The following is a 13,330-nucleotide window of genomic DNA, read 5'->3' as shown; positions in this document are numbered from 1 at the left end:
AAGCCCTGTGATGCATTTTTTTTCTTCAAAGCAGTGCATGGCTGTTGTGGGTTGTGTTTGTTTTGTTTTTTTTTTTTTAAAAAGTCATCTTACCAATTCTGATGCAGTGTGGATTACACTTTATCTTCTAATATCAAATCACATCCAGGGCTGTGCATGACTTTGTAGACACAAAAAAGGGAAAGACTCTACAAACAAATACATAATCATATATAGTCTTAAAGCCTTTATTTTAATGCAAAATAAAACAGGTAAAATTTATATAGCCATATGTAACAAAAGATCGAAATCTTTGACGTGATACTAGAAAAAACCTCTCAAATTATGTGTCAAATTTCTCCCCCAAAACAATCACACATGATTTTTAAATCAAGTTTCACTTAAACACACAGGTATTGTCAGGATCACAAGCACCTCTCTCTCCCTCACAATAACAGAGTAGTTAGAAAGCCTTCTCTTCTATGCAGACATAGTGAATAGTGCTTCTGATTTTGCACATAAGGCTTAAGGACCCTGCAGAACAACTCTGATGAGGGCATAGGTGTGGGGCCCTTTGGAAGTGCAAAGCAGCCCCTGCTCAAAGCCGAGCGTCAGGTAGAGCAGTCGGTAGGATTCACTCACAGCACTAACTCTCTGATAAACAAATCTGTGATGGCTGGGAGGAGGAGGTAGCACAAGTCATCTGTAAAAAAATTAGGCAGCATGTGAAGCTATTTCTAGATCAGGAAGCTGGAGTGAATTGGAATTCAGGGCTGCATGCACTTTTTCAAGGCAGGAGCCTTTTTTTCTTTTTTTTAATACTTAGTTCTCCCCTTTTTTTCCCCCCAAAAGGGCAATTGATACTTCTTTATGCATAGGGGTGCCTAGAGACTTCTGCATCATAATATATCACAGTGGTAATGTTGACTTGCAGGCCAAGATTATGGCTCACTAGTGGGTGGTCACTCAGAAAATCCACAGGCTCTTTTTCTATCTCTTAATCTTTCAACTGCTGGGCCTGACTGGCCTCATGCCAGAGCCAGAAATGCAGGCTGCACGCCACCAGCTCAGGAAATCAAAGCTTCCAGCTTCACATGAGCGCGGGCCTCTCTCCCTCTTGTCTTGACTCCTGTTCACACGCACACTTACAGCACGCTGCTCCTGTGGCAAACCCAGCTCTCCCTTCACACCCACTACGTCAGTAACTTTACTGCTGGACTGGCACATTTTGGATGAGGGAGTGTGAGGCAATTACGTGTCAAGAGCATTTCAGACTCATAATTTTCCCAAACATATGGACATATGGGGAAAAGAACAACTTGTTACTTAACGGCTCTTTTGGATTTTGCAAGTGTGTATTTTCAACCGTCAGTTGTAGCACCTCGTGAATTCTGCACGGTACATATTTTTCCACAATATGGTGCTAAAATCATACATTTTACACTGCAGAAAATCTGACTATATATACTGTAGTTACACATTATACTTTTGAAAATACCGTACCTCTACCAGATATTAAACCAGAAAACGGCAATTTTCTTCCAGAACAATGGCACCAGAGATTGATGAGATGCTCTGTAATACTTTTTGGTCTTGTTTCCCCAGCTAGGTCACACTGTTCTTCCTCCTTAGCTCCTTACCTGTAGGATGCCTCCATATATTATAGTTATAGCACTATTTTTTTCTTTTTTTTTTTTTTATTGGAAGAAGCTCTCCACTGACTTCTGCTTACTGAGCAGAAGCATCATTTAATAACCTGTTGGGTAAGATTAACAGCTCAGAAGGTGTTCGTTTGATCTGTCTGCCTCAACCGAGTGGAGCCGATGCAGTCACAGAGAGCTCTTAAGGAAAGATTCGGGTTACGGGGAGACAATTGCACAGGTCCTTCAAAGGCTATAAATAACCCAGGAGCTGTTTTCATCCAGATTTTATTTGGCCCTGGTTCATGAAATACTGTAAATAAGTTCTGTTCACTGTGCTGCGATGCCATTTGAAGGGTTAGTTCAGAGTGATTTACAAAGGCAGTAGCTTATATTCAGAGCTGTTCTTAATTGTGGCCTGGCTTGATAAAGCCACTGTCGCAAACATATTAGTTTCTTTACAGCTGGATCAAACGTATCAGGGGTTATATTTCAAGGAGGAAAAGGAAAGTATTTTAATTTGTTTTTGCTTCACTTTCAACAGGCCTTTATAACACCAGCAGCTATCCTGCGGCTGCCAAGTCCTGGCTGAGTATCCTACAGCATTTAAAACTCTCTGAGAGAAGTACAAGGCTGTGTAAAGCACGTACATGACAGGCAGAGTTTCCTTGGGGAATCCGCCTTATTTATGAAGGGTACTGAGAGACATCCAGCTTTTCATCCAACACTCCCTCCAGAGGTTTTTCCCTCCTACATTACTAGGGAAGAGGGCAGAAAGAAATGGAACAAGAACCAAACGCACTTGCTTCATAATCGGTTGCATTCTTCTCCCTCTCCCACTCCCACCAAAGCTTCCTCCTGACTGGGTTTAAAACTGTGCCTGCCCCTACCCCAGGGAGTCCAGCCCTCTCTCTGAATCACGCTCCCCCCCACTCGAAAGCTGTCTCCTCTCCCCTGCTTCCCAACCTGGCTAGAGCCTGCTGGCCAGTCAGGCAGCTGCAAGTACTCCCCATGCCCCAGGGTTATGCCAGTCTCTCACCAGCATCAGCAGCAGAGAAGAAACGTGGGCTGGGATTAAATAGTGCTTCTCATCAGGGTCACTACCTGCTGGTGGGAGACACTCCTAACAGGACAAACCTTCCTGGTGATATTTAATACCTGGGAAATTACCTGTGTGATTTAATCTGTTGCATACCAAAGGTGTCAAAAAGACATCAAAGAAATCCTTATGCTTAATCCTTGGCCAGGTCACAGTCTTTTCCTGATGAGGAGAGGAGGCCTAATGGTTTAGTAACACTCCCAAAAGGCAGAAGTCGAGGAATTAAGGACACTTGGAAATAATGTATTTCTAGGTCGCATGACTGCATGGTTTCCCTGTGACAAAATCCTTGAGACAGATCTCTAAGCACTCACAGCCCTCTTGGGCCAGGTTGCACAGGTCCCTGTGGCTGGGACATGCATTTCTGACCTCTTCCCAGGTTGGCTGTCTGCAGAGCAAGCTCAAGCTGTGTGGGGCAAAGAGTCAGGCATGTACGCCGATGCCCTGTCCCCCTACCTGGCTCTGCTGTGCTGCTGGCGCCCTCTCCCCATCCTCACCTTCTCTCTTCCTATGCACTGCTGCACATAGCTTGCTACAAACAGCTATTCTCTCCTCTTCCTGCTAGGCCCCAGGGTCTTGAAGGAGTTGCTTTTCTTGTATTTTCCTTCACCCCTTGCTGTGAAAAGCCCCTTTCCCCACTGACCTGATGGCCACTGGCTGCAGGAACTCGTAGTTTGGCACTTGGCACGGCAGGGCCAGGCGTTGCCAGAGGCTGAGCTTCACTTGTGGACTGAGAGTGGCCCCACACCAACAGGTGCCTTCCCGTGCAGCAGGCAGCCAGGGCACAGCACGCTGCTGGCAGGCACTTCGCTGGAACACCGGCCGGAGAAGGCCGGGAAGGGGCTGCCCTGATGGAGCCAAGGCAGCACTTAAGATGCTTAAGATATAGTAACTTAAGATGAATTATGGAGTCCATGCCCACAGTCACCTCCTCAGCCACTTCTTACAGGCCAGCTCCACTGAAACCCCAAGAACAACACACAGGAGCTGAGGATCTTATCTCCAGGGTTTACATTTAAAGACTGCACACTACATAACTAAGTAACATTCACAAGCACACACACACAGAGAGACACAGTTCTCAGGTGGCTGGCTGGCTGCCTGTCCTCTGTGAGCCTGCCCAAGCATTAAGAATAAAGCTTTTTGTCTTATTCCGAATGCAGTAGGTGCAATAAGAGGAGACTCTTGATACACAAACTGCAAAAAATAAAGGCTACAAGATAAATGCTGCCACCACCGAAAAGAAAGAGGAAGACAGAGACCAGATGATAAATCTGGAACTGCAGCATCCTTAAAGCACAGAGCTGCTGGAATGTGGCCACTACCTCTGTGGTAGTCCCTTGTCAACTCATGATCACACACTGGATTACACAAGATCCCCAGCTCCACGTGAAGTCCATACTGCATGCTGTGTTCTCACTTTAAGGGCTCTACAACAGCGCTCTGAAGTAAACTCTGGTGACTCTGCTGCCCTTGCACAGACAGCTATGTACTGTATAGGTGTAACTGGATTCGGTAAATAGCCCTGAGGTGTATTTAGTGTTGTGTTTCATTTCCAGCAGCCACTTTCTATTTCTAAAGGGAATTAAAAAACACGCAACTGTCTGGTACCTCACATACTCAAAACACTTCGTACCTCACGTGGCTTTTAGTTCGCCTGTTAGAAAGCACCTACGCTGAGCCCAGCTCAGTAAGAACGACTCCAGGTCTCGTGTGCCATTCTTACAGGCAGCTATGCTTGGGAACAACTCTACAGGGATGATGTCTGACGGGACTCCTCCTGGGCCGTGCTGGCGAGTCCAGTGCATGGCTATACAGCTGCAGTCATGGGGTTCTTCTGCCTGGGATCCTGTTGCCTGTACTGGTACTGGTCTGGACTGGTCCCACGGTGTCGGACAATTTCATGATAAGCTGGTGCTCGGTGGGACTGAGGAGGGGAAGGTGGCACGTCCTGCCGGAGGGGTCCTTTATGCTGGTTTGTGACGGGCTGGGCTGGGTAATACTGGGGGTACCTCAATTCTGCCACTCTTGTGTCTGGCGCACGGATGTGGTTCCCCTTAGGTGGGTGGATAACAGGCTGTCCTCCTTGGTAGTAGGGAAGATCTCTCTCTTTGTATGTTACTCGTGGCCCTGTTAAATATTCTAGTGGCTCTGCAGGTCCGCGCCTGAGGAGGAAAAAACATAATAAAGCACATAAAAAGGCAGTCTACTAGGCCAGTGATACATTATTGTACTTACAATCTATGTTTACTTTGGGAAAGGAAATGCCACCTCAAGCATGACAGGTCCCGATGAATCAAAAGAACTTCTGAAGGATAACAAGCCTCCCACCTGCACGCTACAAAAGTCAGTAACATGCAGGACACTGGAGGAAGGGTCCAGCGCACATCACAGCCCTTTTACAATGGGGGAGCACTGAAGCCCTTCAGCTCCCAAAGTCAGTCTCCTGTGATCCATTTGCCATAATGGAAACAAAGCTCCTTTAAACAATGCATGTTTGACTGAATCTTATCTAGCCTGAGGATAAACAGATGAATTGGGTCTGCAAGTCTGCAAATCCCATAAGCTTTACATGCACAAATATTCGCACTTTCCAAGCCATTTCCCACTATTCTCTCCTAACATGTCAGACTGTAAAACTTTCCAAACACCATAGTTGGCAAAACTGGAACTCCTGGAAGAAACACTATGGATGTCAGGCTACAATACCTGTGTTTAATGGGCAAGCTGCCAATGAGGTTTCAAAAAACCTGTGATATAGAAGGCCTGCTATTACAACAGCCCTGTAACTTGTCTCCATCAGTATGGATCTGATAGCCTCTATTTCACGTGAAAAGCAACACGTGAACATGTCATCCCTGAGGATGTGCCATGGAGCCCTCTCTGTATCTTAATTTCATAATTTGCACTAATGAAGCATTGATATTTTTTCCTAGTACAACTTAACTTATGATACTTTTAAAATGGCAAAAATAATTGTTCTCACAGACATGTCACCAGAGCATCCCCAAAAGTTCAACTCAATTAGGAATTTTTGCCTGTCTGACTGCAAATGTCTTTGCACTTTGGGCAAAGCCTCCCATTGAGAGCTGAAGGAGGACAACAGGGTTTTGACCCAAAACAGGGGCTGAAAGTATAAATCAATTACACCTGCTCTGTGCCTTTGGTACTGAACTCATCAACTGTTTAAATATTCTTTGCATATATTATGAAAAAAGTCATTCTGGTACAGCAGATCAGGTGTTTAAATTTGTCAATGACTCTCTTGTTCACACAGAGATTTTACAAGCATGCTCCTCCTTTCTCATCTGGGCTCCCAGACTCCGCTGGAACTTGTTTAGCATGTAGTAAAACAAAACATGTGGTTTTCTGCTGCACTCATTTAAGCCCATGGGGTAAATCATGGACACAGGCAATGAACAAACATTATCTGCCTTGAAATGAACCTACAATTCTCCTCCTGGAATAGCTTAATGCAAATGTTTCCTGTTTAAAATCGAAAGAGCAAAAGGAAGCATTCCAGGCCTTGGACTTTTAGGACTCTATACTCCCCAGAGACTTTCTGCTTTAAAAACAGAACATTATAAAAGACAGGCACTCCCAGCTTCCCCCCCCCCCACACCTCCTGGTGAGACAGTCCAGACAAAGTGCTGAAGGGCCTGAAGCCACCCTCTGAGATACTGAACCACTCTTAACTGCATGTATTGAGACAACTGCTGTCGCTGCTCACACACCTACGCCTTGCAACAAAGTCTAATTTCCACAGAAGGCCAAAGAGCTGCTCCACATATTTCTACGTGAAGTCTTTTTCACTAGTCTGTCCCATCACACTCAGCTTTAATTCCTCTGTGCATAAAAATGTACTTTCAACCATAAAAGGTGGGAACTGCTTTGTGTCAAGGAGCACAGCTTTGTGTCAAGGAGCACACCAACAGAAACAAATGTCAAACTTACATCCATCACCTTTTAATATAAGGATAATGCTCAAAATCCTGTACGTTAGGTTTTATAAGATGTTCTCATCAGCAGCTATAATCAAGCAAATTCTTGTGAATCACATTACCTGAAAAGCCAGGTAGCTTTTGCCCAGAGCTCTAACTGCAAAGTTGAATTACTCTAAAAAAACAATTTCAAGATTAATTGGTACCAAAATGATGGTTGAGAACGGGACTGACCTACCAGCACCACGTACTGAGCCTTCCGTACACAGATCAGGCCTCAACTGACACAAGAAGCTGCAGGGAAAAAGAGGGATGTGTTCTGCCATCCAGCCAGAAGAGCAGTTCCCGGGAAAGCTCAGCTGCTGCAGTTCTAGGAATAGATGCAACACTGCTGCCACGGAAGTTGTTACTGTGCAGAGGGCAGTGCATTCAGGCTGCTCTGACCTAGGACTGTGCAATGAAGATGAGCCTGAGCAATCTAAGTGTGCCAGACATGAAAAATGGACCCAAGCTGCTTGAGCTTGTGCCATCAGGTCTCTATTGCTGTTACCTATCCTACCAAACTAAATCCACCATTGGTTCACTTACAGCTAACACCATCTGTGGTCATGTAGACAAACTGCAGATGAACATGTGGAAAGGGCAAAATCTTTCTTTAAAAAAATAAAGAAACATCCAAGTTGTTCACTCTCAGGACCAGTTACCCTTCTCTGAGGGTGAAACATCCATACGTGGTATAATTCTTGAGTGTCTTCCCCAGAGACAAGGCTTAGCAGCTGGAAGGAGAGGTTGTACACAGAGATCAGACTTGAATCCACCTTAAGAAAAACCTGAGAAAGACCGAAGACATGAGAGTTTTTTTAGCAGCCTTAAGGGTAGTAGAAGCAGTGATCTAACCAATGATTACCAGAACTCTCGCACGAGTAAAACTTTATATATCCGCACCACACTCTCCAGCTCACTTCCCCAAGTGATCCCAGTGGGTGTTACGTGTGCAGATACACAAGCTACAGTGACAACACTTTTCTTCCCTTTTACACCCAGCACAGCACGTTGGTGATGAATTATTTCCTGAGGATTCATTCTTCCCCATCTACCAGCCATGCCTGATCAAGTCCATTCTTAGGGAGGTACTCACATTGCAACCAACCAGCCTAGGGAGTCTCCATGAACCTCTATGTGACAAGTCTTAAAATACAGGAAAAAACAGCCCTTCCCTCCTCAAGTGTGCCAAATTAACCATAAGAAAGTCAGTCTTTTCAAGGTAGAAGAAACAACTCCAGATATCAAGCTCTGGCTGTAGAAATGCTATCACCATTAGCAGTTAAGTCTGGGACATTGGGGGCAGTTCCCAGCAGGAAGAGCAGGGCTCCTCTGAACCAACACCCTTTTCATTTGATAGCCCATGGTGTAAAAGTATATGCTGTTGTTTATCATTAAGGAAATTGCCATAGCAACTCAAACCAAACACTTTCTACTTGGCAGCCCCTTGTAGATGCTGTGCTTGTTTCTGCAACAAGGCAAGCAAGTCCTGCGTTTTCATTCGTCAGACACTACCACTCTGAGGAGGCCCTAATGAAATCCTTCTCCCCTCTCTCACTGTTTTTGTTGGCTCCTGATGAGTTCAGAGTTCACAGGGGCATATCACACCTCCCAAGTGACCCACAGTGTGGGGGTCAAACCAATAACCTCAAGTGGAAAATCAGTGACCCAGGGGAGTGATCAAAAATCCACAAATTGGGTCAAGCAGGTCCAGCCACTCAAAAGGACCAGGCCAGGAGCGTGCCCTCTGAGAGGACATGCTGGGTAGGAGCTGCTCTGACCGTTAGCTGTTTTCCAGATTTTTGGCCAGTTGTTTGACCTGGGGATACAGTGCAATGTAATGGCACAACATCCTGGGAAGTAAGTGATCTCAGAGCTCAAAAACTGGTTTTGCTGATAGCTCAGCTCTGCTGGCTCCTATTAGAAAGTGCATTATGGATGCAGGTCTAGCTAAAAGCAGAAGCTGCTGCTGAAAGAAGCAATGACAGGAAGGGAGGGAGAAGCACCAGGTTCCAGAAAGGAGTGAAACTGGTAGGGCAGTGTGAAAATGTACTCCTCAAAAATGTCACAGACAAGGTGCCCCTTAAAATGTTTGTTTTATTGTGAGGAAGCAAAATCTCACCTTCCCCTGTAGGGAAATTACAGTTCATACACACAGGTGGTTGCAAATATGTTTCACTGTATCATTTAATATGCTGGTTAGCAGCTCTACTGGTTAATTGTCTAAAATTATTCACCAGGTAACAACTGCAATCCATTTGGAGTTTTAAGAGCCAAAGTAGCCTTGTCCAAATAAAGCAGGCAACTTGTGATTGATGTTCAATTAACGTGTTGTTATTTTCTCTATGGCAAGTAAAGCCTAAAGTAGTTTGTTTGTCTATCTCTGCTTTATTTATCTTCCAAGCACAGAATATAAAATCTAGTAGTTTTTGGTTTTGCTGCAGAATTTTTAAGAGCTTCTGGGTTTATTTAAAACTGAACCACAGGATTTGGAGTACTTAAGAAAGCCTTCTTCAACCCAAAATATTATTCAGTCATTGAAGTTAAACAGGTTCAAAAAACCTAACTAAACAATTTTCGCTTTCTGCAGTTCCTTTTTGTGTTTTGGTTTTTTTTTTTTTTTAACCCTTGTTTCAGTAATTCATCAATTGTACAAAATCTTACACAGCAGACTGGCCTAAATACCCCATGCTTCAAAAAACAATCAGAAAAAAAGTAATTAAATTTCAGGTTTACTGCATTTCATGGATAACCCCCATTTGCAGGTCACCTTTAACATCAGCCAGGAGACACATGCTTGGGCTATCTAAAACGAAAGGAAAGCAAAATGATGGTCTAGCTGTTCGTGCTGTGCCCCATCACATTGGGGGGTTGGATTTCATCATGACAAAGAGTTTTTCTTCCCTCTGTTCTATAGGGAGAGTCACAGAGGTCACCCTCTTAGTACCTCGTAAAAAGCAAGGAAGGGAACGCTCTCTTCTTACATCACTGTCTCCTCCTTGCTGCTGAGGGAATATTTTGCAAGGGATATAATCTCACATGAAAAACTGCCTTCTTACTTTGTCAGGGAGTACTTCTTGAAATAAACTTCAAAGACAGCCACAGACTAAGTGGCAAATGGAAAGCCCACATTTGGCTGCAGTCTCTTTCATGTCTAAGCAAGACATACAGAGACTCTGGGTGATGGCATCAGGCAGCTCAGGCTGTGATTAAAGAACAGGAGAAAGCAACAAGGTCCTATCTAGGTCCAAATTCTCACTGAAGAACTCTATTGTATGCACTGTGATTGCATGCTGTTTGTTCTCAGCCAGGAGGATCTACTTTTAAAGAAGAAAGGAGAAGCTGATGTAAGAATTAAATTATGCAAGCAAACAATCTTACAGTATCAAATACATTACACTGTGTCTTTATAAAGCTCTTCTCAACGTACACTCAAAACAACTGGCTGAAAAGACCATGTAGTTCCTCTCTCTCCAGATACAATATAAAAGATCCCACAGTGCTGCTTGTAGTCAGTGGCACTAAGAACTTCTGTTGCTTAGTATTTAATGTGCATATAATGTAAAATAAATAAATCAAGGAAATTTTAAATCACTGCAGGTTTCAAAAAAAAAATATCACTGGATGACTCTGAGCTTCACTGAAGTTTGTATCTTAATAGGTGAGATACTCCTGTCACAAATATTCTTTGTCATTTCAGACCAACACTTCCCACAGCCAATGAAGGTTTGCATTTAAAATCCACTGGGAATGAAATTTGGTGTTTTAGCACTGGGAAGAACCTGCAGCACAAGGAAGTGCTCAGTGGCTGCTGTCTGTGAGCGAGGCTTGTACCTCTCAGAAGGCAGCAGATGTCTAGCAATGTCATACTAACCTCAAACACACCGTACACAGATTATTTATGGGCTGAGCTGGTGGAGGTGTTTCCTTCTCCTGTCCTTTTATCAACAATACAAGGCTAAAAAATCAGATAACGTAAATGAATACAATCCCTGGCTCTCATGTAGCACATGCCATGCAGAGAGAGCTGTTTTTAGTTTGAGGACTGTGTTTGGAATTCCTTCAGTGTCAGGTTTCCAGTTACCAGACCCTCATCACTGGGCCAGGCACGACTGTGGTTGGACTGGATTAGCAGAACACTCTGCAATGTGTATTACATAGCTTTGACTTCTATAGGCTTTGTAGACCCATAAAAATAATGATCACTTCACGACCTGCATTTCTGGGGGAGAAGGAGGGAGGGAGTGATGGGTGTAAGAGTGGAAAAATCCTCTCTTCCCTTTTGAAAGAATTACTATTTGGTTTGGATTTGGAGAAGGAGGGATCCATATAAGTTTGTTTCAAATTCAAGCAAGAGTACATTTCAGATGCAATGCAGACAGGCCTGATTCTCTTCCCTTGCATGCAGTTTTGCAAAATTTAACAGTTGTGCTAACTGGCCTGAACATAAGAGTTTATATGTACAATTTCTCTCTCTCTCCAGTAATACAGCTTGAAATATTTCGAAACAAACAGCTAAAGCACCACAATCCCAGCAGGTAAGTGCATAGATATGTTTACTCTAGTTGAAGTCTAGCCTTAAAGCAGCTGGAGAATTAAGTCCTTTATTGTTTGCAGAGGGCCACATTTTGAGAGGTGTTGGGCCTCAGCTGCTCTCTGCGCAGTTTTTAGCAATTGGAGACCTTTAGATGTCACACTTGCTTTTACACCTAGGACCAAGCATAAAGTTTAGTCAGATACTAGCTTTCCTTGCAGATAAACAGACTGAAGAAACAACTGTAAATCAGGAAAACAGTGTCTGACAGGTTTAAAAGTTTACTGTAAGATTGTGCAAGACTTCTTTTCACAGCATGAACATCTTATTTTGCTTGTAAGCAAATAGGTTGTTCCAATCCTTAATGGAGCAAACTACATCACAGATTGGTTGACCTCAGAATTTAGAGTGCCATTTAATTAAACTCCCTCCCATCAGCAACAAAACTATAAAACAGTATTGCTTACTCCTTTGCTTCAGCGTTAGTTTATTTTCCAGAGCAGATCTCAGACCAGCTTCTGATAATCCCATCCTGCAGGCAAAGCTCCCCTTTCTTTCCTTCCCTAAATCCAACCTACAAATACAGGAACTGTGATAATCAGGATTAAAATCCTCGAATCAACAGCAACAAAACCCAAAAATGTGCTAGCTGGTTCTCTGTAAATGCTCAATAAGCATTCAAAACAACTAGTGCAATAATCCTTCCTACTCAATTCCTCACTTGTTTTGTTCATATGCTTTCAGGCATGGTACATCTCTTCTACCAGGAGGCATAAAATAAAGTAGCACCTATTGAACAAGACATCCTTATTCTGTGATCTCTTCAAGCTTAAAGGGATCTTAAGTAGATTGGTACTTTAAGTAGCGAGTCATTACAACATGTGTCATTTCATATGTTACTCATTATTCAACACAACATAAATACCATGTGAGTCATTAACCTCTTGGCATTGGTAACCTACTCTCAATGCTAAGCAGTCATGCTTGTTGCTCAGAAACCCCCATGGCTCCATCGGGGAGAGACCTGGCTGAGATTTTAAGGTCCCTTTGGTCTTTTGTTTTGCAGATCAATGGGGGCCAAAAGCTCTTCCTATAGGCTAAAAGAGTTCTTGGCCTTTGGTCTCGAGTCATGTTTCTGAGATGATGCCAGCCAAGTTACGTTGGACGGGAGAAAACTTTTTAAAGGACATATGCCTCTTAAGCCAGCAAAAGAAGCAACTGTTTAGGTTTCTCAGTTGAATTTTGCATTTCAATGCAAACTCAAACTAACACAAAAATTTACTGAATGCACGGGCAACTGCTACCACTGGGGAGAGATGCTGAAAACTGCTATGGTAATATTTGTACTGTGTTACTGTGTAGCAGCTCCAACAAACATGGGGATCCTGCTGCTCTGCATGCCATGAGAAAAAAAGCCAGCTACTTCCCTCAAGAGCAGGCAATCAGTGAGGAGGGAGTGAGATGTAAAGGCAAGACCCCAACACGGGCCTCAGTGCAGCAGCAGCACAACAGCCAGAAATACTATCTGGATCTCTCTGCCTCATCCTAACCCCAACTGCAGGTCTCTGCTTTTTTGAAGGCTATCAGAGTAAAAATTAAAGGTCCTGTGGTGGTACAGGAGCTTTTAATTTGATTTAAGAGAAATTCTGTTGCCATAGTCAAAATCCCTCTTCAGAAGAAATTGATCCCACTCCAGAACAGCTTCTCCTGAGCAGGGAAGCCTCCACCTTTGCCTATCCATTCACAGCACTACTGCTATCCACACTGGTTTTGTGAAGTGCTTTCAGAGACACTTAGACCCAAATTCTACCCTGATCTCATTTTTCACATGAAATGAATTTAAAGCATGGTGACCATTCAGCTGTGCTGTTCAAATGATTTTCAACAAATAGCAGAAATCATGAAAAGAATCTTTCTAAGTCATAACAACCTGGGCCCAGGTCTTTATTCAGCCGCCGGGACCTTAACATGCTGTGTGATCTTTAGTGGGCTAGTAAAAACCTGTAAGAAGTGGTTATTAATGTTATTACCAAGCTTTTAGGCTTTTTTTTTTTTTTCTTAGAGCATCTCTCATTTAAATTAAAGCATTCCTCGC

The 13,330-nt window shown here is 43.5% G+C and overlaps 1 protein-coding gene across 4 annotated transcripts in view; it reads right to left on the bottom strand.

Annotated features, from left to right (window-relative positions):
• Positions 1–211: 211 nt before the first annotated feature.
• PARD3B (par-3 family cell polarity regulator beta) overlaps positions 212–13,330 on the bottom strand; it is a 399,222-nt gene continuing 386,103 nt past the window's right edge. For all 4 annotated transcript variants that reach the window (XM_039389618.1, XM_027731420.2, XM_039389619.1 and 1 more), the window contains one exon: positions 212–4,883. In XM_039389618.1, coding sequence (XP_039245552.1) covers positions 4,529–4,883 — 355 coding nt within the window. In that variant the 3' untranslated portion in view covers positions 212–4,528. The remainder of the gene's footprint in view (positions 4,884–13,330) is intronic.

The sequence above is a fragment of the Pipra filicauda genome, unplaced genomic scaffold (genome assembly GCF_003945595.2).
Source record: "Pipra filicauda isolate LSUMZ 115617 unplaced genomic scaffold, ASM394559v2 scaffold74_size2892960_pilon, whole genome shotgun sequence".
Classification (NCBI taxonomy): domain Eukaryota; kingdom Metazoa; phylum Chordata; class Aves; order Passeriformes; family Pipridae; genus Pipra; species Pipra filicauda.
The sequence above is the reverse complement of the archived record's forward strand: the minus strand, read 5'-3'. Positions and strand labels throughout refer to the sequence as shown.